We start from the raw sequence: 27,410 nt of genomic DNA, 5'->3' as shown, positions 1-27,410 counted from the left end.
AAAAACTTTCTTTCGCATCAGTCCAGTCACATGATGAACAACCGGCTGTTACTACTGGAGGAGAAGACAGAGAAGACGACAGGAAGTGGTAGGAGGGTGAAGGCGTGGCTTGTTTTTTTAATGATTTGTCGCATGAACAAACTTATTCACGTGATTTTAATTGTGTTTAATGGAAACACCACATTTGTGACAGTTTTTTTTTCAACAATTGTGGAACTTCAACAAAATTTTGCATACATTTGTAACAAAAACGCAGCTATCATCATGAAGAGGATGCTCAGGATTGTCCGTAGTTTTGTTGATTTTATGTAAAATCCTTCTTTGCATCATCTCCAGAGGTTCCACAGTCGTCCCTAGAGCTGAACCAGAACAGAACCAGCCTTCTTTATCAGCTTGTTGAGCCTCTAGGTCTCTGGCTCTGATGCTGCTGCCCCAAGAGATGAAGAATGAAGAGATGAAACAACAGACTGATAGAAGATCTGCAGCATCTTGCTTCACGGAAATAAAGATAGAAAGTTGGCTGAAGCCACATTTATTCCTTTTTTTTATTAGCTTGCTAAGTGTTGGGTCAGTAGTTACCTAAATGAGTTTTCTGTGACTCAGACTGACCGGATCATACCTGATCATGCTCTCTGTGCTTTCCACAGGTCCGCCTGCGATTTAAGGAGATCCAGCGGAGCAAGGAGAAGCTCACCTCTCACGTGACGCGGGAGGAGTTCCAGGAGGCCTTCTGTGAGCTCTGCACCCGACCCGATGTTTACTTCCTGCTGGTTCAGCTGTCCCAGGACCGCGAGTGCCTGGACCCTCAGGACCTCCGCCTCTTCCTGGAGACGGAGCAGGGCTTGTCCCTTGCTACGACCGAGGGCTGCTGGGAACTGCTGAAGCGCTACGAGCCGTCGGCGCAGGGCCGGGAGCATGGCCTGCTGGGCCTGGACGGGTTCGCCCGCTACCTGCAGTCGCCCGAGTGTCAACTTCTGGACCCCGAACACCTGGGCGTCTGCCAGGACATGAACCTGCCCCTGTCCCACTATTACATCAGGTTTGACGGCTCACTTTGCTAGAAGAGCAGGAAAAGAAAAATATGTAGAATCTATAGAGACAGAAACAATAAATAAAATAAATTAGGAAGTTTCTGCAAACAAAATTGTCCTTCAGAAAGTAGAGCTAGTTGAGACCAAAACACCAGACCGAAAACATTTCTCATCCAGTTTTTAGTAGAAAGAGAGAAAATAGAAAACAAACCTCCTCCAACCTCCTCTTGGCTGCTGCACTGACTGATCCTTTCCAAAGGATGTGTGTTTGTAATGTGACAAAATGTAAACAAGCTTAAGGGGTTTGCATATTTTTGCATGGTCCTGTACATGATACAAAACTATAGATGGAAAGCAAAATGCTCTCCAGCTGTGTCTGTACAACACAGCTTACTAATTATAAATAAGTCCACAGTTTCTGTGTAATCACAGGTGTTACTGCAGTTCAAACACCAATCAATCCTAACACCACAGCTGGTTATGTATGCATGCTTAGGTTTTCTGATTCTGGCATTGTTTTCACTTTTTAGAGCACTCTCACAGTTATCTGCATGAGCACCAACAAATCCCGTTACACTGGTACGGGGGTGAGCTGACCGAAGAAATGTTTTTTTTTTTTTAGATAAACATATTTCCCATAAGCACATATTGTTCTGCACTGTTGCAAAGTCTCCACACATGACTCTGCACTGGGTTCATTCAGTGGCTGCTTTCTGCACATCTGCCAGATGGTTCTGCTTACTCACGGCTGTGTGAGAGCCAGCACTAAATCCAACATTTGAAACCAATACGCACATTAAGTTGCAGTTATTGTGCCAGTTTTACGTTACACGCTATGTTAGGTCATCTAAAGCCGCGTCTTACTCAGTGAAGCACTCTTGCAAAAGCCAGAGCTTTACAGCTTACAGTCAGTTAAAGAAACGAGAAATATTTTCCCTCTTCCTCCAAAAAGGGCTCATAAAACTACTCCTCAGACCGACTTGTTGTTTTTATAGGACATCATGCAGGAAGAACACTTAGAGAGCAGGTGTTCTATGACCAGATTAATCTTCAGAATACCTAAAACACGTGCAGTCGCTCTCTCTTGGTGGCTTATTCCACCATCATGATGCCACAAATAACGATAGGAATCAGTGTAGGGGTGGATAATAAGCTGATGTTCCTCTGAGGAACAAAAGGATTCAAGCCAGACTGACTGGGTTCAGAGAGTTTAAGGTTTGAGGAGCCACAGGACATGGAACTTGACCTGTTGAGGTCAGGGAGTAGTGGAGTGACGTCTGCTAAATAAAACTCCAGCCTAGTCTGGCTGTTACCTTCCTGTGCAATTCCTATCAAATAAAATCTCACTTTCTGGGTTTCACTTGGACTCTCTCTGGTAGATTTTTTAACAGGCCAATCAGCAAACAGAAGGGGGATTTATGAATGATGATGTCGATTTTCTGAACTGTTTTATCAATGCCAACAGAGGAAGTGAAGAAAGCCATTCAAGCCGTGTTGGTCACACTTCCAAATGATTAAATTAACGTTAGCAGCCGCCTGGTTCAGATCTGCACTTTTCTCTGCACAGTGGAGGATGGTTGTTTATTTCCGGTAAGCTTCATAGCGTCATACTGGTGCATTAAATACGTCTCGGGGAAAACGTCAGTGATTGGGTAAAATTGAAAACTTCAACACAGTCCAAGCAATTGTTTCTCAATAGCGGAGAGCTCAGACCCTCTGGACAAAGCAAAAAGCTAATTGGATGATTTTTTTTTCTGTGCATCATAGGAAACCCAGTAACAAAACACTGTAGTAGCCAGCAGAAATGACTATGATCTGTACTGAACTATACTGATCTGTATAGTTTTGTCTTGCAAAACTATATATTCTCATCACATGGTTTTATAAAAACCTTCAGTAGTCAATGTTTGAAATATCTGTACACACGGATTCATTCCTCTTTATCCTCAAAACTATAAATACAATTCACTGCAACTAATTGTCCATATAAACCACGTAATGACTGACCTGTCCCTGTGTTTTTCTGACTCGTTGTTGTATGTTTTCTATCTGTGTGTGTGTGTTTTCTGAGTTGTCCCTGTGTGTGTGTCCCCCGCAGTACTTCGTACCGCTCCTACCTGCTGGACGACCAGGTCCACGGCAGAGCCGACCTCGGCGGCCTCATCAAGGCCCTGCAGTCCGGCTGCCGGTGCCTGGAGCTGGGAGTGACCGATGGCCCCGAGGGCGAGCCTCTGCTTGGGGTCGACTATGGGCCCGACGTCTCTCGCCACCATCACCACCTCCACCACCACCACGCGCCTGTTACCATCCGCTCTGCACTGGAGGTGGTCAATAAATACGCCTTCCTGACTTCCCAGTACCCTTTGCTGCTGTACCTGTGTCACCGGTGCTCCCCGGGTCAGCAGCGCACCATGGCCCACCACCTGAAGAAGGTGTTCGGGTCCCGGCTTTACACCCCCGATGCCCAGCATGTGAGTCTGGGGGGGCGGGCCACCACTCTGCCCTCCCCTGAACAGCTGAAGGGGAGGATCCTCCTAGTGGGGAAGAAGCTCCCTCCAGAGGAGGAGGGCTCTGACGGGGAGGTGTCTGAGGAGGACGAGGAGATCGGAGGGGGCGGGCCCCTGGCAGGAAGAAGGATGACCATCCCTGGGGAGGAGGAACTGGGTGTGGTCTTGGTGGTCCCGCCTCCTTCCCAGCCCAGGAAGCTCAGCCTCCACAGGGAGCTGTCGGACCTGGTGGCTGTTGCCCGGACCAGCAGCCGCAGCTTCTACGCCCAGAGGGGAAGCTACAAGCAGACCCAGCAGTCTCCCCCCAGCAGCCCCTCATCCCCCGGCTCACCCGTCCCCCCGGAGCTGCCTTACTGGACGATGTGCTCCCTGGGTGAGGGAGAGGCCGGGCGGCTAACCAGTGAGAGCCCGGAGGACCTGGTGGTGTTCACCAAGCGCACCCTGACCAGGGTACGGCCCAGCTCAGTGCGCCTGGACTCCAGCAACCCCAACCCGCAGGGATACTGGAAGGGAGGGGTCCAGCTTGTGGCCTTGAACCAACAGACTCCAGGCGCCATGCTGGACCTTCACCGGGGCCGCTTCACTCAGAACGGGGGGAGCGGCTACGTCCTCCGGCCCGCCGTGATGAGGGACGAGGTGTCGTACTTCAGCGCCCACACGCATGGCTGCGTGCCAGGAGTCCCGCCTCAGACTCTGCGCATTAAGGTCCAGAAGCTGCTCTGTTGTTTTTAATTTAACACTCAACAACTAATAACAAAAACTTCAGTATCATATACTTAAAAGGGCAGTGTTATGTACAGTAAATTATAATGCTACGCCATCATGAAAAACATACCTGGAGTGTTGCCTTGATTTTTTTCATGGCTGTTTGAGAAATCCTTTAATCTCTCGTGGCAACCATTCAGCTGCCACCTTTGAGACGAAGCTCCTCCTTAGAGATGCAGTTTCCTCCACTCAGCTCCTTCAAACTAGCCAGAAGCAATTAGCAATCACCTGGTGAAACTGCCCTTCCTGAGCTCATTATAGGAGCTACTTCTCAGAGCAGCGCTGCTAAAAACGTTGTTAAAGGGTTAAGAGAGGAGCCATGTTGGGATGAATTCCTGAAGGCGGGGTTTCAGAAAGAGCAGGAACTTTTAAAGAGACAGAGGCCCAATTTCAAGAGGTTGAGTTAAATTTCTTTGATCTTTGTAACAATTTTACGTAACGTAGTTGCTGTAAAATGACACTATGTCACCCAGTCCTCTGTTGCATCACTATCACTGTCACATGACCAAAACTAATACCACATAACCAACACAATGATGAATATTGGCTGTTAATATCAGCATATTTCTATTTATCTGACTGATACCAATAAGTTAAACAATGACTGAAATCACATCGAGTGATACTGATGTAGAAGCTGATATACAGTGAGCCTGCCCTTTGACCCTGCTAAACCCCTTGGATATAAAGGTTGTCTTCAGAGATTTTTTTCTGATGAACTTAACATGAGTTGCTCTATGTTTTGTTGAGCAGGTGATCAGTGCCCACAACCTGCCCAAGCCTCAGGGGTCAGGGGCCAAAGGTGAGGTCATTGACCCGTACGTTGTGCTGGAGCTGCACGGCGTCCCGGCTGACTGTGCAGAGCAGCGGACACGCACCGCCGCTCAGAACCAGGACGAGCCCATGTTTGACGAGACCTTTGAGTTCCAGGTAAGTCGAAGACATTAATAAATTAATAAATATCTGACCTCGTTGTTATGACATTTAGCAAATATAAATATTTCTGGTGATTCCAACTGTCTTGAATCGAGAGTAATTTGGTCTGATTTAACTTCTCAAAGGGAAAAAAAATTCTGTTGTATGTAAACTTCCTGTTTAAACTGTAAATGATGAAGCTTTGCATGATTTCACTAAAGTGAGGTTGTAGCATTTCCAAAACCTATCATAGCCCTGTGCTGGAGCTTCATAAACTCAATGGGGGCCAAATATTGGTCATTTGTGCTCATCTGCTCATAAAGCTCTTAAAGCAAATCCAGAAAAAAAACAGCTAGAATTTTAAATCTTGTTATATAAATGCATGGCAGCTCTTTATGATAATCCTGCTTAGACTGCTTAATGTTACTTAGGCCACCAAAGGCTCTTTGTTGGTGTTTGAGAAACGTTTATCAGCTCCGTGCGACTAAAAAAGGAAGTGTGACGTGTGTTGTGATTGACGTTGTTATCAGAAATCTTCAGCTGTTTAAACTCGGCAGTACACACATTGTGTGTTAAACAGGACTCGCCTCTTTAAGATGACAGATGAACAGAAATGTGAACAAAACGACAGAGGTCTCTGTGGATTTGGAGAGGTTCTTGTCTGCTCTGCACCTGCAGGCGAACAGAACCCTGAGTGGTTAATGGAACGGGGTGGGCGGGCGGCAGGGTTAGGACCATCAAGGTCTAAATGAAGTGCTCCTGTGAAAACACTGCTGTATGCGGCAGATTCATTAAAACGGATGACGTTTGATGACTTGCTGCTTGAGCCTTGTTGCCCCTCACTGACAGAGTCCTGCGTGATTGTAGCTGAGCCATAATGACGAACCGTCGCAAATCATACGCGCTTGGCGTTCCCATTGTGTGTGTGTGTTGCTTCCTGCAGACATAATGTACCTCCACAAAGACTGAAAAAGATTGGAATAATACCTGTAATCAGTAGGCAGTAATTGCAGTGACTGTTTGGCAGGAGACGGGCTTTAAATAAGATTTGAATGGACGGTTTGTCTGTCTGAGACGGCAGCGTGTGTGTGCATGCGCATTAGTGAATCACACGTATAAAGCTCCGTTTGAGTGTGCTACTCGGTTTTGTTCAGATACTTTATTTTCATTTTCATGACCTATATAGGGGTTTTTATTTTGTCCTTTTCATCGCCTCCCAGACTCTTGGTAGCCTTATTTTTCCTCTGTGGTGTTCAGCGTACTCGGCATGTTAAGGTCTGTTTGCCGTTCTGTGATTGGCTCTCACCTAATACAAACAACAACAATTTTTATCAAGAGAAAATATCTTATTTTTACCTAATGTTATTGTGTACCTGCCTTTCATTTCAGTGTGACAGAGAGATCCGCTGCCTCAGGTAAATGACGCCGCAGCGTCGCCTCTCTGCACATCTGATACCGTAGCAACTGGGTCACCAACTAAACCAGGCTTCTGACCGGCAGACAGTGGAGAGTAATTCCTTCATTATTCAGGATGTGGCTCTTAATGGGGCAGTTTTATGTAAAATAGACTTTTTTTTTTTAGCTTTACATCATGTTGTAATATTATTCTGTGATCAAGAACATGCATGGAGTGTTGCTTTAAATCTTTCGTGTGTTTGAGAAATCCTTTGATCTCCATGGCAACCATTCAGCTGTGCAAAACGCCTGGGTGGGCCTAGCCCCGCCTTCAAGGACGTATCTCCTTCTCAGAGCTGCAGTTTCTAAGCTGCCGCTTCACTGAGCAGTCCTCCTCCTGCATCTCCTCCACTCAGCTCCTTCAGACTAGCCAGCAGCAATTAGCAAACACCTAGTGGAACTGCACATCTACTGAGTTCATTATAGGAGCTACTTCTCAGTGCAACACCGATAAAAACATTGTTAAAGGGTTAATACAGGAGCCATGTTGTGATGACTTTCTGAAGGTGGAGTTTCAGAAAGAGCAGGAGTTTTTAGAGAGACAGTGACCCAATTTCAAGGTGTTGGATTACAAAGTCAAATTTCTTGTAAGTCATATTTGAAGTATATAGCATTTTTATAACAATTGAGGGCAACAAAGTTACTTGATTGTGCTATAAAATGCCACTATTTGACGGGAAAACACAAAGAGCTCAGTTTTTCACAGTTTATCTGTCTCATACCAAATTATCACGACATAGTGAGAGTTTCAACAAATATATAAAAAAATATTTTTCATGAAGGTGAGATACTGCAGCTTTGAGGCTTCTGCATTTTCATTATAAACAACACATAACTCATTTTAATTTTTCTTGAGCATCATTTTGTTTGTACAAACTGTAGTTTGTGACTCGGTTGTGTCTATCTGTGGCTGCAGGAACCTCAGTCTGTCAGGTAATCGGTAATATCGCTGAAAAGTTCTTGGCAACAACAAAAAACACAGGTGTGTAAGTCAGCCTGACTCATTAGATGTAGAATGTACAGTATAACCCAGGTCTTAGTGGGACTACAGGGAGGTGTGTCAGACACACACCTCTGACACACACACACACAGCCCCATCAGACACCCAGAATTACAGAGCATACACAGCATCTCCCAGTCAGATACACAGCACAGGTGAGGAGATACTGTTTGCGTGTGTGTGTCTTAATCATTTGACCCCGAGGCTCCGCCACAGGGGCCGAGCTCAGACACAAGCTGAGGATGAACTAAGATCCAGGGCTTTGAAAGGAAACTGCTGCCTCAGCTGTCGGCACTCATAGAGGTGGTGTGTGTGGGGGCGTGCGCGCGTGTGTGTGTTAGAGGTGTGTGTTTTAGGGGGTGTTGTGTTACACTTTCTGCTTTTAGAGAATGTGAAAGTTGGGAACCTGAGAAAACTTGACTCCTCGTTGTATTATCGTCTTGGTTACGGTACATTACCGCCTCCCACAGGTGGAGGCTAGAAGTACAGTTACTCATTGAGCCGCCGCCTCAATTTGTTGAAATTAATGGACAATGTCCACATGTATATTTTTGATATTTTGATTTATGTATTTACTCATTATTTATGTTTTTATTCATGCAATTTTATATTTTTGTCTTGATTGAAAAAGACGACTGTTTGGATTCTATGAACCGAATATGATTTATTAAAGGGAGCGGGGGTCTTTTATGGGGCGGGGGGGCAACAGCCCCACTATCTACCCCCAATGAGCACCACTGTTTATTACATATTTGTTAAAACTGTCAGCATGTCGTGACAATTATCTAATTCATTATTCAATTTCTCGCTGGGATCAATAAAGTATTTTTGAATTTGAATTGGACTGTGTAATATGAGACATAATCTGTGGGAAAAAAATCAAGCTCCTCCACCTCCTCCCTGAGAAACTATTTGCCATTTGCAAAAATACACCAGTTAAAAACAACCAATCAGAGCCATGAGGAGGGGCTTAGTGCTGTCAATCAACCTCATGAAGACAATATTAAATGTTTTAATGGTGGAGAAACAACTTACTGGTCCAGGAAAACTGTTTATCCGTTGTCATTGGTTACCTTGCTAACTAGTCTTAGCATTCATGGCAGACTCTGTGTGGTGAACAAACTGAGGCGTAGCAGAGAGAAAGGTACATGAGGGTGATTGACAGTGCTAAGACCCTCCTCCTGGCTCTGATTGGTTGTTTCTGCCTGAGTATTTCTGTAGTTAGCACTGGGAGAAAGCAAAGGAAGTCAATTTTCTTTGCAGATTATCTATATTATATTATACTGTCACAACATAACGATAACTTTAACAAACATGTATAAACATGTATTTTAATAAAAGTTGAATACTGCAGCTTTAAACCACCGGAGCTTTTTTATACCTTGATATATAAAAAAGTAGGACAGAAGGAGGGTGCAGCTTTGACCATGACTGTACTTGTTTGTTACACTCCCTGCACTGCAGATTATATGTTTGTAAGAAAACCAGCATAATGATAATGAGTCATTTCAAAACATCATGATGAGAGATAGCGAGATAAACTAAATTGGACCTTTGTAGTCAGGCAGCTAGGCTGAGGTGCTCCTCATAAAAAGTTTAAGCTGCTTCTAAAGCAAACCTTCTGAGAGAAAACAAACCTGGGTCCGTTGAGCCAGGAGCTCCACGTCTTTTCTACTCACTCGGTCCCTAATTTGGAAGTCGGGATTGCTTCATCCAAACTAATGTACCATGAGGAGGCCGTGGCAGGCAGAGTGAAACAAACTGGCTGCTTTCACGGTTTTAGAAACGCCTGCTGACAAGTGAAATTATATTAGATTTATTTCAATTCTCCACAGTCAGTTTTAAAAACTGAAAGCTGCGTGAAACCTCATATTTCCCCAAAATGTGAATGACATTTGAAGCGATGAGATCTGAAAACAAACGTCTGGAGCGGTCCGCACAGAGGGAGAGTTACTTTCTCCTGCCTTTCTTCCCCCCATTCTTGTCAGCTATTGCTCCGGCTTTTCTCCGTCAGCAGGTTCTGTGCTGAATGCTAGGCACTGATGACGGCTGATAAACGGTTTTCCTGTAGTAGTAAGTGGTTTCTCCGCCATTAGAACACTTAGCAGCGAGTATGTGATGTTGATAGACAGCGCCAAGACCCTCCTCCTGGCTCTGATTGGTTGTTTTTGACCAACCAATCCTGAGCTATTATTGGTGGAGGAGATTGATTTTTCCCTAATTGTCTGTCTCATAGCATACATCACAACATGGTGACAGCTTTAACGAATATGTAAAACACAGGAGTGAATCCAGGAGGCTTTTAACAAGGCTAATTGGGGCCCAATGGCCACTCCAAAATAAAATAAAAACACAACCTCTTTCTATTCATGGGTAAAATAGAAAGGGGGTGGGGCCTGAAGTGAGTGACACATGTCAGACTCACAACAAGGAAGTCAAAGATTGACATAAATATAAATACATAAACATAAATTCAGATGAGCTGATTCTATTTCTCTTAGGTTTAGCTCCACCTAAGACGTTCTCGCCTGGGGGTCGAGATTTAGTGAGGATGACCTCATCTGATTTAACTCGTCGGTTTTACATTTGAAGATTCAATTTAATTTGTGGGAGTTTGGAATAATGTAGGCATCTTAATAAATTCAGAACAGAAGGTACTGCTGAAGGATGCTGCGGTGGATTATAATCACTGACTAATCAACCACTCATTTCATATTTTGTCGACCAAATTAGCATTACCTGCAGCTGTAGAATGTAATAAATAGTTCACACCTGCATTATGTTTCAAATTAAAGTTGATAATTTAAGTTGCAAAACTCTGAGGACCTATATGTTCAGAAGAAAACACAATACATGGTGCATATTTATGCATTTCACATCCATTATATATAAACACAACTGCAACAAGTCACTCTGTGTCATGGTTTTAGATAAGCTTCTGACCCACATGCATGATTATTCTCAGGAGACCAAAGAAAAGTTTTAAAAAGTTTATGTTACAATGATGTGAATAATGTGGAGGTCTTGGTATCTAGTAGTAGTAGAGGGGAACAGATGAGATATGAGTTCATCTTTGTGGAATATGAATCGGAAGGCTGGACAGACTGAGATTAATGTTACTGACTGACGTTAGGATGTTCGCTGAGGGTTGGAGCAGGTTGAGTGAACAAAACATGGAGGCTGGAGCAGGTTGAGCAGTGAGAGTGTAGGAGGGAGGACAGGTTGTACGGAGGATGAAGATGGAGAGAAAGATCGGGTGATTATTGATTGGTTTGATCTGACAGAGGGAGATCCAGGAAACCAAATATTTGTTTATGTGTTCATTCATTGTGCCTTATAATTATTGCTTAAGAGACGAGCTGCACTGCATCTGGTTGTGAGAAAATGTAATTCACATTTTTGCTGTGCTAAAACGTTCTGCTCTGTTCTACAAATTCATTAAGCTAACAAATGTTGACATACAGTCCTGAAACCACAAACTGTTGATTTTTTTTTTTATGTGATTGTTGACACATACAGTAAGAGACCCTTACTGATTAGCTGGCTTCTGCAACCTATTTGTTCGGCCCATTTGGTTGGTCTAGGAACCAGAAGCAACTTTTAGAAAATATACATTACACTATGTTGTAACAGTATGTTATGAGTCATCAATCTGTGAAAAAATTGAGCTGCCCTGTCTTGTCTGATAATTCCCAATAACTATATAATTACCTCTAGTAATTTTCTTTTTCTGAGCAGAGTGACCGTTCAAACCACATTGCAAAAAGTCTGTATATTTTTAATTTTTATCTGTTGGAATAAAATTATTATTCCAACAGATTATTTTTTATTGTATGTATTGCTAAAATAAAGTGTGACCTTATAACACTTTCATTAGAATGGAATATGTGTATCAGATTCCATGTCAGACTGAAGGAAATTACTACAAACCTGAACTTATAAGTACAGTAACCCTCTGATCTCCTACAGTTACTGTCATCAAAGCTTTTATAATCACATCTGTAATTTATTATATGTATCAAATTCTTGCCTGTGAAACTTAAAGTACAGTGTGAAATATGCAAATGTCAGAGGTCACAAATGCTAATCTGTATCATGTGGGTACTTCCTGTTTTAAAATCCCCCGCCTCACTCACGTTTGCCCAGGTCAAAAGTTTCTGTGAACACTGTTCATCTAAAATCCTTCCTTCCAAACCAGTTCTGTTTCACCTTGGATCGGAACAAGAAATGATTCTGCAGGAACTCTCAGGCAGAATGAAGAGAGGAGCCGGATTAAAAAACGTCTCTGTAATCATCTCTCATAATTACGTCGATGAATGGGACTATTCAGACGTTTCAAATTCATCTGCGGCTCGTTAAGAAGCAGCACAGGTGAAAACAAAACTCTTCCCTGATGGAGCCGGTCTCTGCTTCTACCTTTGGTGACCCCCAAAAACCTGACAGTGGTTTGAAATGGTAACTTTTAAACTGGCAAAGCAACATAATTTAAAATATGGTTAGATAGAAAAGAATGTCTCAGTTTTCTCAAAGCTAGAAATAACATCCAAATTGAAAAAGTCACCCTCAGATGTCAAGTATACAGCCCATCTGTGTGTAATGTATGTATTCTCAGGATCAATGCAGTATAAATACTGACACCTCAGAAGTTGTTAGAGAACATTAGAATCATAAAGCCCAAGGAACACAGAGACCTGTTTTTATAAATAAGACGTATTTCCTGAAAAAAACTAAAACTTTTGAAATAAAACTTCTTGGAAGTGATCTGAGACAACATGGGTCTGTTATTAAATGTGTGGAGCTATGCTCATGCACCCTAGATAATGTTCCATCATGTGGACACAGTTTGCACATCAGATGCACAGACGTCCTGCTTTTCTTTGAAGCTTGCATCAGAAGATCAGATCTGTTGTTACAGATCAACAACTCAGCCTGAAGAAATGTTTCAAACTGCAGCTGAACCTCAGCGTGCATCAGCTCCGCTGCTCCAGTGCGTCTGCTTAGCTAATGCTCACAAGTCATTCACTGGAATGTTACTCAAGAAAGTATATAGGTCTGACATTCTGTAATTAAGGACAACAAACAATACACCAAATATGTAGGTAAGTACTACTTGAAAGTAGATGTGTCATTAAAAAAGATAGAAATTTCAATGTCACAGTTTACGAACTGCAAGCATTTTCAAAGACAAATAAAAATAAATGTGTTCCTCATCAGTATGTTTGCAAACACAAAACCCCTGCAATAAAGTTCTACAGTTAACTTTAGTGAGTTAAAGTGGATGTTTCTCCACACAGACTGGCAAGGTTTGACAAGAGCTGCATTTTCATTCCAAATGTGAGCAAAACTGTCTATAATCTGCTAATGTCAAAAAAACACAATTTCCAATAAATAGGAAACGCAATTAAAATCGTAGGTGAATAAGTTTGTTCACGCAATAAGTCATTAAAAACATTCCATGGCTACTCTGACTACTTCCTGGCAACATCCGCCTGTTGATCATGTGACTCTTGTGATACAAAAAAAAATGTTTCCATTGCAGTTTTGTGAAATAAACCAATCTTAGCAACAAAACTTTATAGAATTTTTGGCGTTTTCATTAAACTAATTTATTTTCAAAATGTCAAATTGCGCATTTTCCATTGACTGTGTGTCGATGGAAATTCAGTTAATGTGTCTGCCTTTGCTGGACATTCTCTTCTTCTCGGCTAAATGTCTCCTCACTTCCTGGTTCTTCTTCTTCTTTGTAGTTCCTGGATTCCAGGCTATGACACGTCACATCAGTCAGTTCACATCTGAGCATCGGGTCGTACAGAGAACATGAATTATTGAAATGTAGTCGCACAGTTTGAGCTGGAACTCTAAATGTGCCGCTCCAGATTTTTGTGAAGGTCCCCCAACCAACAAAGCAACCCGTTCACTTCATTGTTTGGGCAACATTTTACAAACAATCTGTGTCGAGTCGAATCAGATTATAATTAAGTGGACTTGGACTGTATCAGACTTGTGATGTTGTGAACAGGACAAAGCTGCTATAGAAAACAGATGGATGAATTGTACTCGTATATTTCTCTCTAATCACCTTAAATTAAACGCCAGCTCCCTGTTTATTGACTCTTAACAGTCAGTCACCAGTCTTGTGCGTTTGTAAAGATTGTTGTAATGTGCAGCTTTGAAGTTTGTTTAAATGTCAGTAGGCCATAATGGTTCAGTGCTGCGTTCAGTGCCAGCAGCTTGTTTATAACAGCTTTTATGAGTTGGCTTCGGCTGAATTCACAAGTTTAGAGCCATGTGAGTCAAAGTGGAAGACTGGAGCTGCTGGGGCTCGTGAACTCTGCTCTGGATATTACATGCAAGAGTAGACAAACACGTACATACACATGGGTTTCTTAGTAGGAAATCACAGGTTAATATAGTTTTTTTCCCTAAATATGTAAAAAAAAAAAAAAAAATCACTTTGTGTTTCTTTTTTCTATTTCTCCAAATGTGTTTTCCACTGTTGGTTCAGTCAGGAACAAAGAGAAGAAATATAAAGAGTCTGACCTTTTGTCTCGGAGCTCCAGCTGACACGTTGACCACATTTGCATGTTGGAACACTTTAAGCTAAACTCATTATAAACGGGTCACTTTTGATTACAGTTACATTTAATACACCCACCTGCTGCTCCATGCGGCTCTCACGCAGTGTGCATTAGGCTGCTCCGGTGACTCCTGGCAGCTGCTCTCTGACGGTCTGTTACGAGCTGACATGTTGACGACAGCAGTGATAGACCCTGTCAGATGATCAGAATGCAGCTTGAACTACGCTTCCAGATGTTGTCAAATTATTTTTATAAGAGCGAAAAACCAGCCTAGGAGTTTTAATATCCAGTCCAGATCTTTTCCTCATATTCCTGAAATTGAGAAAACATTTTTGTTAACTGAAAGAATAAAAATGAATGGGAAAACTATAACTAACTGGAGCAATATTGTATGTTTATAAAATTAAAATATACTGACATTGGAGGTACATCAGTTGTATATATTGTTATTATTATTATTGTGTGTTTGCTTATTTATACTGTATATATTTGACCTTTTGCACGGGAGCTGCAATGGAAATTTCGTTGAATTCTGTTCAATGACAATAAATGCTATCTATCTATCTATCTATCTATCTATCTATCTATCTACAATGTTCTACGTTTTTGTGTTTATGGATCTATTCATTAGCCTTTTGAATGGATGTGAGATTGAATAGACTTTTTTCTCCACTTGCATGTTTACCTCAGCTGACGGTAAATTACGGTTCTCCATGTTCCTTCTGGTGGCTCTTAGTCCACAAAATGGCGACAGCAAAAGTTGTTAGAAAACTTCAGAGTCACATGTTCAACAATAACTGAATCCATTTTTTCAAAATAGTAACTTCTGCTGAGAGTTCATTACCCAGTCGATATATTCATAATCACAATAATACTTCGACAATTTACAAGTCTGCACCTAAAAATTTAATATGAAATAAACTGGAACTCCTTCTATGACTTAATACATGATAAACTAAAACTAAACAATATTTAACTAACAATAACTAATAAGAAATAGCAAACACACTGCAGAAGCGAATTAAAATGAACCAAATTAGACAACAAAAATGTCACAATGAAATAAAACTAGATTATAATGAAAAACCTAATGTGACTGAATGTGTTTGTTGGCTAGTAGGATGTGGAGATTTGTCTTCATCAAAGTCTCAGTCAAAGTCTGCTTTATTGTTAAATCATCATATGTACCAGACCTACAAATATTATGTTTCTCGCCTAAAACTTAAATACATCACATAACAATAATTAAGAAAAAATAGTAATAAAAATGTTTTCCACAATCCATAGAAACACAGCAATAATATAAAATAATCACACAAACCAAATAGAATCTAGAATTTTAAAAACACAAACTCTTATAACAGCTTAGATCAGGGGCGTCAAACTCATTTTTATTTTGGGCCATATCAAAAATCGGAATGTTCTTAAAGGCCTGGTTGTGCCAGAATATATTGATAAAACCAATGAAACTGTGAAAATATCAATAAATAGCTGTTCCTCTGGGATTTTGTGATCATTTTAGGTTTTATTACAATCAAAATGACAGATTTTGTGGTGAACATTTAGAAATGTTTGTAAGGAAATTTTACAATATTTGTGGTAATGTATGATATTAAATGTTACTCTTTATCACCTGCCGTATCAGTTATGGATTCAATGTTTTTGACCAATTTTAAGAAAATTTGCAGTAAAATAGGAAAAAGTTTGGAAATTTGTTGATTTTGTGTGAATTTTGCAGATTTGTGAAAAACTGGAAGGACTTATTGATGTAATTTAGAGTCTAGAGGGCCACATAAAAAGCTGCGGCGGGCCACATTTGGCCCCCGGGCCTTGAGTTTGACGCCTGTGGCTCAGATGGATGAAAGTGGTGGGGGAGAATTCAGCCTCCTCACTGCCTGATGGAAGACACAGTTCGACAATCTGATAGAGCGTGTACAAAGGTTTCCGCACCTCTTCCATTAAGAAGTCCAAACATGTAATGTGCTGGATGACTTTGTGTGTGTGTGTGAGGGGGGCAATGGGGGTGTGTGTGTTGGTGTAATGCCTCGCTCCATGTCCTGTGTGCAGGTCAACATGCCTGAGCTGGCCTTGCTGCGCTTTGTGGTGCTGGACGACGACTACATCGGAGACGATTTCATCGGCCAATACAGCGTGGCCTTCGACTGCCTTCAGCCGGGCTACCGTAACGTGCCCCTGCTGGGCCTGGCAGGAGACCCCTTACCACACACCAGCCTTTTTGTTCACGTGGCCATCACCAACCGGCGAGGCGGAGGGAAGGCCCAGCGGCGGGGCCTGTCGGTGCGCAGGGTGGGCCGGCGAGGGAGGGAGTATGTCTCTCTGCGGCACACCGGCATCAAAGCTCTGGACGAGGTTTTCAAACAAGCCGGCGGACCCCTCAAGGAGGCCACGGACCTGCGGGAGGACGCTCAGGTGAGACGGGAGAGTGGGCGGGGTTTCCATTACACTGCTGGTGTTCTACACTTTCAGAGAACAGGATCACTCTCTCTGTTAGCCTAAGGTGTGACTGATGTATTCGTCCTTAAGGCTGGATTCACATCAACCCTGTTCAGTCCGTTTTAGTCCAACTCCAGTCCGTTTGTCTAGAAAGTCCGGTTTCTTTGGTGCGAATATGTAATTGAACTCTGGTCCGTGTAAAACAGGGGTCTCAAACTCCAGTCCTCGAGGACCGCAGTCCTGCAACTTTTAGATGTGCCTCTGCTGCTCCACACCTGAACAGAATAATTGGGTCATTAAGGCTCTGGAAAACTGATCTACACAAGGAGGAGGTCATTAAGTCATTTCATTCCAGCGTTTTGTACCTGTGGCACATCTAAAAACTGCAGGACTGCAGCCCTCGAGGACTGGAGTTTGAGACCCCTGGTGTAAAAACATCAGTCTGGGTTCGGTTGAAGTGAACTCCGGCGCTGTTCAAATGCAAATATGACCCCCGAAGTGAACAAGAGGCCGCTCCAAAAGCAGGAAGTGGACTATAGTGAGAGACTAGCTCTTGCAGGAGAAATGACTTGTGGTCTTTAGCAAAAGACAAACGAGAAATTAGGAGATCTATTTTTTACTAGCTAAAATCTGATTGTAATTCATTTTTGTTTCCATTTTATGAAGAAGGAAGTTGCTCTCATTGTCTTCTTCAGAGGTTTTGGTGTTGCTTCTCTTGATGCAGCGCCCCCACAGGCGAGGGAAAGAACAGTTTTTTCAGTTGGTTTGGATCGTTTGACACAGTAAAGTATGAAAGAACAGCAGCAACTGAAAATGGAATAAATTTAGCAACTTTGGTCCCCAATCAAACAGAATTTACTGGACTATGAAGTGTAAAAATACCTTAAGACATTCATGCGTCTACAGATGAAGAACTGACACTTGGGGGAAGGTTCACCTTTCAGCAGAATAGAATAGAATAGAATAGAATAGAATAGAATAGAATAGAAGTACTTTATTCATCCCAGCAGGGAAATTACTTCGCAGTTACAGCATAGAGACAAGACACAATAATAACTACCACTGAGTAGTAGTTGTAGATAAAATAAAATAAAATATAAAATGCTATAAATTGTAAAAATATGAAATGCTGTTAATAAAAAAGCAACTTAGAGCAGTCCTTGCAAAGATTTTTAAAAAATGCAGCTATGTATATGTAAATATATGTACAGCAAGTGTGCCACAGTGCAGTTGTGCAAAGTTGGACTGATTAGTGCAGAACAATGATTTAGCTTTTATTGTACAGTGAGATGGCATGTGGCAGGAAGGATTTCCTGTATCTGTCCCTACGACAGCGGAGCTGGAGCAGTCTATGTGAGAAGGTGCTCCGCTGTCTGTCCACTATGTGGTGGAGAGGGTGCTGTTTATTGTCCATAATAGACAGAACCTTCTTCAGTGTCCTCCTCTCCACCACAGTTTCCAGGGACTCCAGCCTTAGTCCCAGTACAGAGCCAGCTTTCCTGATGATTTTGTCCAGTCTATTAGAGTCGCTGGCTCTGATGCTGCTTCCCCAACACACAGCAGCAAAGAAGATGGCACCGGCAACAACACTGTGATAAAAGGTCTCCAACATCTTGCTGCACACATTGAAGGATCTCAGCTTCCTTAAAAAATAGAGTCTGCTCATCCCCTTCTTGCACACAGCGTCAGTGTTAGATGCCCAGTCCAGTCTGTTGCCGATTACAACTCCCAGGTATTTGTAATCCTCCAGCTGGTAGAATGTCCCAGTCAAAGTCCAGGATACATGCAATTGAAAATAAATGGCAAGACAGATAATTTCCATCCTCTGTGTGTTCATTTGAATTCCACTTACTAATTTTGTGCTACTTTGTGCTGATTCACAATATAAAATCTTAATATTTGATGTTTTATTTTGAGCAAATATAAAACAGTTTATGGTGTACTAACACGTTTACAAGATACTAAATCTAAAGTAATTTATTGGTTAGGAAAATTTTGGCAAATTTCAAATGTTATTTTTTTGTATTTACAGCAACAAATTAGTATGTATGGTAGAAATGTATAAGAGCAGAAGTTTCTTCCCTAACACATAAACCAAATATTGTCAGTTTTTTTAAAGAATATTTTAGCGAGATGTTGCTAACTAGAGAGGAATAAAAAGCACAAACATGTATTTTCTGTTCATGACAATAATATGATCCTAATATTTCATTTTAAGTTAAAAACAAAACTTCAAGAAATATAAACCACACTGCATTTTTTATTGCATTTCTTTGTAATTTTGCTCTGATCTTCCATCTATATGTTGTGTACACATGATGTAGAAATAATTGTCACTATGCGCATAAACAAACAACATGGTGTTTGTAAAATGAGCAAAACCAATCCCATTTTTCACTGGCTTCACCAGACAAAACATGAAATTTTATTATTATAGTGTGTGTGAAGTAATAAAGACAGAGATTCATTTTGGGAATTCTATAATATTAAGACAACCTTATTTGTATTGTCTGCAAACACAAACACACTTCCACTCAGCCCTGTGCTGAACAACCCAGCTAGACTTTATATGCCTGTGAACTTTCCGTGTTAAAAGGATCTGTGAGTTTGTGGCTGAGGTGCAGGAGCTGCAGTCAGCCTCTACCTGAGACGCGTTTGTGGGCCGAATCAGAGAGGAGGAGGCGGAGGAGGCGTGACAAAAAAGCAATAGTCGGTGAGAAGAGTGGAGGAGGACAATAAAGCTTCTATAAATACCAGGAGAAGTGAAGGCTGGTCGTGCAGCACCCACCAGTTCTATCGCTGAATACTAACATGAACTGGTGGGCAATGTGAAAAGAATAAGTACATGTGTTCTTATTGTGCTTGTTTGTATTTATGTGCAACAACAGGTCTGGTTTGGGTATAAATACCTAGAAATTCTTGTAATTATTAACAAAACTATTAACTTATATCAAAGTTACCAAGTTGGAGCACCACCTGATTATTAGGAAAATAACGGCCAAATATTTCAGTCTCAGTTATTGTCCTTAAATGCCTGCCTGATAAGGCCGAGGTATTAAAATAACAATAGATTAATGCATAAATCCAGAGCTGAAGATGTTACACATGTATGGAATAAAGACAAACAACTTCTCTCCAGTATACAAGAGTTTATGAAGAAAAGGAATTCAACCTTCAAGTTTATTATTTTAATCACCAAACTCACTAAGCTAGTAACACTCAACTAAACGACTTAGTAAAAGATGAAAGAATTATGAATAAATGACTAAAAGTAAAACAGTAAGAATACACAAGTACCAAAATATATTCTGCTTTCTCATCGCTGAGAATAAGAGTAATATCACATTCCTAGATTCGCACTCACAAAGACACACACATTTATACACCGATACACAGATTGGTAGGCAATGTGCCTTGCCCAGAACACATCAACATGAGGCAGGAGGAAGCTGGAATCGAACCTACAACCTTCCAATCACAAGACGATTCCTTTTGAAGAATTATGAGTAAAGCAGGATCAAAGCTTATCCATATGTGAATAATGAAGTTCATTTCACTATTCCTGCGTGTGGAATACAGACGTTGGATGCACATACGACAGACTAAATAAACTTGGATTCAGGGCTTCGCTAAGCAGCAGTAGTCCTCCTTTAGCTCCTCCTTCAGCTGGTGAAATAGTAGAGGACGTTTCATGGGAAGGTCCCCAAAGTGCAGAAGAGACAAAAAGCTCCTCCAGAGGCTCGTCATTGTTAGCTTAATATCACATATTCATGCAGTGAATGTCCTATTTCTGCTTAAACTGAAAGTTTGTGGAAATGATAGTTCTTATCCCAGCCTCCTTGCTCCTTGTAGTTTTTAGACCTTCACTTAGCTAGAGGCCCACCAGTCAACCCTGTATATGTGCTGGGAAACAATGAATACAGCATGACCTCTCCAGCATCTGCATCAGACTGCTTCCAAGGCCATAAAGAAATATTTTCCTGCTTATCAGTCCAGCACAGAGCCTGACCGTAGCCCTTTCCAGCTCCTTCCACAGGTAGCCAACAACTATTTGACTCCAAAATAATGCAAATCCAGAAGGTCGGGCTAATTCTATAAACAAGCCAGAATCTCAGAGATTCTGGTGAGGATCCCAGAGCTCAGACTGATCCAGGTCTTCCTGCTGGCCATCATGGCGTTTAGATCACACAGTCTGTACTGGCAGAGCTATTTTAAAGAGACGGCACAGAATGCCACCGCTAGGCTGCAGGGCGCTCATTTATCTAGCCATGTGAACTGCCATGAATTATTTCTACTTTTCATAAAGCTTATGCTTCCCTTATATACTAGCAACATAAACATTAGATGGTTATGTTAGAGAACAGCTCTCCACCAGTCATTGGCACTGCATACAAGTGAATTCAAACAAAAGCTATCTATGAGAAACGTTATAATTCTCCTCTTTTGACCTGCAGTTTCCAAGCTTCTGCCTCACAGAGCAGTCCTCCCCTACAACTGCCTCCACTCAGCCCCTTCAGACTAGCCAGCAGCAAATAGCAAACCCCTGGTGGAACATCTGCTGAGCTCATTATACAAGCTGCTTCTTAGTCAAACACTGGTAAAAACGTTGTTAAAGAGTTAATAGAGGAGCAATGCTGTGATGACTTCCTGAAGGCGGAGTTTCAGAAAGAGGAATTTTTAAAGGGACAGAGGCCCAATTTCAGTACGTTAAATTACAAAATATAATTTCTTATATTATATTTTATAATATCATATCATATATGATATGATAAGTCATATCATATTTATACAGCATTTTAGTAACAATGGAAGGTACCACAGTCTTTTGATTGTGCTATAAGATGACATCATGTGCCTGGAAGACACATAACACTGCCCCTTTAATATTTTCAGTAGCAGGACTAACAAAGATGAAATAAACAAAATTAGTAACGGCTAAAGGGTAAAGTATGGTTCTTATGTGAAAAGAAAAACAAATATAAGTAATCTTCAACTGCAGAGGCTTCCTGCTCACACATGTCTACACACCAGGTCTTGAACAGAAACACTCTTCACTCTTTAGCTAGCAGCTTCTATTACCGCTCTTCTGCTTTATTGTCTTTTCCTTTTACTCTGTCTCACTTAAAGCTTAAAGCTGCTAAGGCTGTGTGCTCATCTGCCAGGGTCACTTAACATCCATCACACTTCTCTTGCTGTTGCACGTACACTCCCATGCACACCCCCACACACACACACACGCACACACACACACCCTTCAGTGAAGGTGGGCTGTAATAATTAGCCGCTGTGTTGGAGCTTTTTCTGTTGACAAAACCGTTCAGTCACAGTGGCAGCGTTTTTCTGTTTGAGGCCTGAAGTCCCTTCGCTCATTAGGAGCTGACCCAGAATGTTACACAGAACTCGCTTTCCACTTCTGCTGTACCTACTTCAAATTAAAAACATGTACACTACCAAAACACGACATGTCCCCAAGTATTTTTGGTCTAGTTTTTAATGCAAATATATTAGTACACTTGAAATAAGACAAAACCAAAATATAAGTAACTTTTCAGCAAGATATAGCATCTTATTTTAAGTCAGTAATTCCTTAATATTGATCATTTTTTTTCACTTTTAACATGGGAAAAATGTCTTGTTACAAGTAGGCCTGTCGCAGTAAGCAATACATCAATTAATCACATGATAAATTAAAATTAGCACAATAATCTCCATTTGCATGATTTAGAATTTTTTCTTTGTTTTTCTACCAAAAACTCTATGAAAAAAGTCTTCAGTTTGGTGCGTTGGCATAATCTAGTCATTTTTTTGAAGGACAATTTTGCTTAGAGAGACTTAATGATTGATTTTATTTGTTGCTTACCAAAAAAATATTATTTTGGATATTTAAATGTCTTCCAGTTCCAGTATTAAACGTTCATTAGAGTTTAAAGTTTATTGATACTTTGAGAATGTGCTCTTGCATTATTATGAAATTACCATTATGTTACCTGAAAATTGTTTCAAAACAATAATATTATCAATTATTGCAACAACTTATGTGCTTTAAGGCAACTTTTTTGTTACTTTTGTCTTATTTCAAGAGATTTTCTCTAAAAATTAGACCAAAAACACTTGGTAAGTTTTTTACAGTCTAAAATGTGTTGATTTTCTGTTCCAGCTTGATGTCAAATTGTTCTGATAAATCCACCTTGGTCAAGTCTGATTTCACAGGTCAAGTGATACTGATTTGATTTGCAAGTGAAGCAGCAGATGTTTGTAGTATAAAGTGTGTGTGTGCGGGGGTGTGTGTGTGTGTGTGTGTGTGTCAAGCTTTTTTCCTGTCGTCACTCAGCATAGTTCTGTTGGAGGAGAAGGGTGAGGGTCAGCGTAACCCTAACCCTTCCCTACACCTGATCCAGCTCTGTCCCACTCTTCTTCCCCAGTGCTCCACCGCCGGTTTCAAGGACCAGTGTGGGCTCCCCACTGTGGCCAAACTGAAGCAGTGCATCCAGAGCCTGGCTACGAGGCTCCAGAGCCCCGAGGGGGCCATGGGGGCCACCATGTTGCTGAGGGAGGGCTACCCCTGTCTGGAGCCTCAGGTCAGCCTGTCTGAGGCGACTCGGAAGCTTCTCTCTGCCTACGACACGGTCAGTACGTCAGAACGCATCCATAACAACCCAGATCCTGCTTTTAATTCTGTCAGCTGCAAAGAGAATTTGAAGAAAGTGTTTCTGATCAGTCTGAGGACACAAAGCTTCCTCAGGGCTGTCAGGGTTTTGAGTTGAATGAGCTACAGTGGCCTCTGTCGAGGTATGTGCAGCCCTGTCACTCAACTGTAATAAAACCAGTGACACAGACATTTACATGAGAAAAAGGGAAACAGATTTTTGGCAATTGTTGATTGAATTATTGGTCACTTTGAGGTCACACAGCAAACCTGCTGCAACTGACCATTTAAATATCCTTGACTGTTCCCCGTTTTTACAGCCAGAAACTTGTTCTGTGTTTTGTTATACAGTGACTTTTAGGAGCATGGTGAAGAAAAACATTGCACCAGTCTTGATAGGTAATAATAGTCAAAAAGAGACAATTCCAACTGGTGCTTTGTTTTTGTTTTAAACTGTTATGATTCTAGTTTCTCAGTAAGGATGAAGGTTCTTACGTAGAAATGCCATCACTAATACAGATCGAAAGCCGCTCTGCAAAGATTTTTTTTATCTCCTCTGATGGAAAGAACTTTTCACACAGATGAAGGATTTCCCATCAGATTATTAATATACATGGTTAAGTCCAGCTTTTTAAAGGTTGAGTCACTTTGAGGAATCTATTCATTATCCAGAAAGACCTCAAACTTTAAAGGAGCTGTATCATATAAAATCGACTTTTCTGAGCTTTACATCATGTTATAATGTTATTCTCACATCAAAACATGCCTGGAGAGTTGCTTTGATTATTTCATTCATGTTTGAGAAACCCTTTAATCTCCGTAACAACCATTCAGGTGTGCAAAATGCCTGGGTGGACCTTGCTCTGCCTTTGAGACAAAGCGGGGAAAACATAAAAAAAAAATATTATAAACACATCATATAGTCAACAGATGTGAAAACCAATAACAGACATTACATCTTGTTAAGTGGCATCATTGAAATCACCAAATATGTTCAGGGTTTCCCCCAGTATATTATAGGGCCTGGTGGCCCGCCATGCTTTATGAGCCTTTCTTGTTTATGTTTTTAGGAAAATAATAATAAATAAAAAATCTTTTATTTTTATTTTTTCAAGCCAAATTGCAAGCGTCTCTGTTGCTCTGAGCATTTCACTGGCGGAGCAGATTTATTCCTAAAAGATATGTTTATAGAAGATAGGTTTATAGTTTATGCATTTATAGCAGGACCAATCACACCGCTGGCGCCTCTGCGCGTTGCCTCAAACGCTGCAGCAGCTGGATGTCTTAAGTTACCTCAGCGCAGATTGCGCGCCTCCTTTCACTCAAACTGGACACAGGCTGACCTGTATTAATATTTACATCAATCCCCTGTGAGGAATTATGTTTCTTTCCAGAGTTTTTGATCAAGGTAGGAGTTTAAACCCCGCCGCGTTAACTCTGGGTGAGCAGCTCTACATGAACCGCAGGAATAACTTGGAATAACTTTCAGAGGTTCGTTTAACGAGTGGTGAGAATGATTTATATTTGTGGACAAAGAATTTTGTGAGGCTTTTCCATCTCAACACGCTGCCCAGCGCCCGGCTCCGTCTGCGCTGATTAAGTTTATGTCTGGTCCTGGTTAGTCGGAGCGTTAGTGGTTAACAAACCAGCGCTAACCTCATCATGCAGGTTCAGGCCGGTGAGGAGCTTTCACACTCGCCTCGTAGTCACGCATCACGCTGGTTTTATATTATTTTATTATTATTTTTCCAGTTACGAAGCATCAAACCATATCAAACGCTTTGCCCACTTAGACAGTTAATGTGCGCGGCCGCGCGGAGATCTGAGAAACTCGTCCCATAAACTGGACCAACCAAAACAGTTTCTGTGTCCCCTTGTTAGAAACTCAACAAACACGAAATGGAAAAGCTACTAAAGCCACATTAGCAGCATTAAATTAAATCTCCTGTTTGTTCCTCATCTCTGCGCAGTGCAGCGGATTTAAGTCATGCAGGGCCGGTCCAAGGCTGTATGAGGCCTTGAGCAGAATTTGACTTAGGGGCCCCTCTTGCTGCTAAAAACATCAGCAACTCTAACAGCTTCTGTGTTAGATTTAGTGAAATCTGGGAGAAGGGGAGTAGTTTAACTGGCCAACCTAAAAAGCAATAAGTTATAATTGCAGTTTACTAATTTGTATTTGTGGCCAAACAGATCTCAAACTCAAAGATTAAACTCACACCATCAGACTGTTGCTATGGTAACAAAACAATTTAACTATGAATATTGTTCTTTGAACTTTTACAAAGTAAACTTGCCAGCTGCTTTAAATCTTACGTATAAATGTTAAACAATTTAAAATCTTTTAATTTATGTATGCTGAAACCATTAAATCAAATTTAGCAGCATTGATCATCTCAATAAACAAATGTTGCATTTATGTATCTGTGGTCTGTGTTAAAATATTAGCATTTATGGGCCCCTGAAGCCCTGGGGGCCTTATGGAGCTGCTGACTTAATTTGGATTAAATAAAAGTGCAAATAATTAATATTCATTTTAATTGTGTTTTCTGATTTGTTGGTTTTAAGACCAGTTGTGGGTTTAAAAATTGTTTCACTGGCGATGTTTCCCCGTAACATATAATTACCCAGTAATATTTTTACATTTCCTGTCTACTTAACATCTTTTAATACAAAACCACAGTGGACCACCGGTTGACCACCTCGGCGCCCCGACCACGGGGCTTAACAAGTGTTCTGGGGGAAACCCTGATGTTGGTTAATGATCCATTCATAAGGTACATGTGTTACATCAGCACTTTGTTCATGGGAGACAGAGGTGGGCTGTTTCCAGCTAGCATGTAAACCTAGCCTAAAATCTCTCATAAAACCCCTCGGCAAAAAATTCAAACTGCCCCTTTTTGGGGCTTTCAATTCTTCTTAAAACTGTTGATCTCTGTAGGAGTAAAAGAGACTTTCAAATCAAATCACATCACATCACATCGGCCTTTCCCCACTTTTGTTAGAATAGTTTTCGAGGTTTGCCTAAAATGGACCTACAGAGGAATGGAAACAAGTAATCAGTTCCACAGGCTGCAATTTATTCCATTTAAGCCACTAAAGCCCCTAATTTGACTTTACTTTGGGGTCCGCCATACGCCTAATGATGTGCTTGTTTTCTCAAGCTCCAGCAGTCTGACTACCAGTCACTTTAGCTAATGACAGCCCTGGATTTGTTTTGAATGAAACTTTGCTGGAACCAAAAGCTGAATGAAACACATTTTTATCATGCCTTTTAGAAAAACACTTCACCCTTTCACACACACCCCCGCACACACACACATACACATTCTACAATTCTTTGGATTTCTTGATTTTATCTTCATTCTTGTTACTGGTTGATTTAATGGGATCAGGGTGGAAAACACTGCAGTGTCATGCATGTAACAATCACCCACATACTTCCTCTCACACACCCCCACACGCCCCCGCACACACAGTGGGACTGCCAGCTGCACCTCTTCCTACTCCCTCCATCTCCTGCTGCAGCTGAGTCTCTCCCACCTGTTGTCAGTTATTCACACCTACACACACCTCAGAACACACAGAGCTTCCCTTCCTGAGCAGCCTGCTGTAGCTGCTCAGTTAGCAGTGTGTGTGTGTGTGTGGGTGTGTGTGGATGTGAAGCCAGCAGGTCAGTGACAGGAAGCAACGGCTGGTGTCACCTGCACTCTTAGAAAACAACTCTTCACCCTTCCTGAGTGTGCTGGATTACTGTCTCCTTTGTGCATGTGGGTGTGTGTGTGTGTGTGTGTGTGTGTGCCAGGACTTAGTCTTTTTATTTCCATCCACAAAACTTGGTTAAGGCAAGACAAGTTTATTTCCATAGCACCATTTACGGCATTCCTAACCGATGATGGGAGAGAAAGTAACACGTGAGCATAAAGGATAAAAATGTTAAAAATAATAACATATTTGTCAGGGAAACAGAATAGACTTCACATTCTTGTTGATCAATGAAGCGGGAGCTCTGAATCAACACCAAACTAAATGTTCTGTGAGCTCAACCTCGCTCTCTGTTC

General features: G+C 41.4%; 1 protein-coding gene across 1 annotated transcript in view; it reads left to right on the top strand.

The window, feature by feature from the left end:
* plcl1 (phospholipase C like 1) overlaps positions 1–27,410 on the top strand; it is a 126,671-nt gene that overhangs the window by 87,097 nt on the left and 12,164 nt on the right. Inside the window, exons 5-9 of the mRNA XM_032566892.1 lie at positions 648–1,039; positions 3,130–4,243; positions 5,057–5,233; positions 16,320–16,682; positions 23,129–23,332. Of these exons, the coding sequence (XP_032422783.1) occupies positions 648–1,039; positions 3,130–4,243; positions 5,057–5,233; positions 16,320–16,682; positions 23,129–23,332 (2,250 nt within the window). The remainder of the gene's footprint in view (positions 1–647; positions 1,040–3,129; positions 4,244–5,056; positions 5,234–16,319; positions 16,683–23,128; positions 23,333–27,410) is intronic.

This window comes from Xiphophorus hellerii, chromosome 7, assembly GCF_003331165.1.
Source record: "Xiphophorus hellerii strain 12219 chromosome 7, Xiphophorus_hellerii-4.1, whole genome shotgun sequence".
In the NCBI taxonomy this organism is placed as follows: Eukaryota; Metazoa; Chordata; class Actinopteri; order Cyprinodontiformes; family Poeciliidae; genus Xiphophorus; species Xiphophorus hellerii.
The sequence above is the reverse complement of the archived record's forward strand: the minus strand, read 5'-3'. Positions and strand labels throughout refer to the sequence as shown.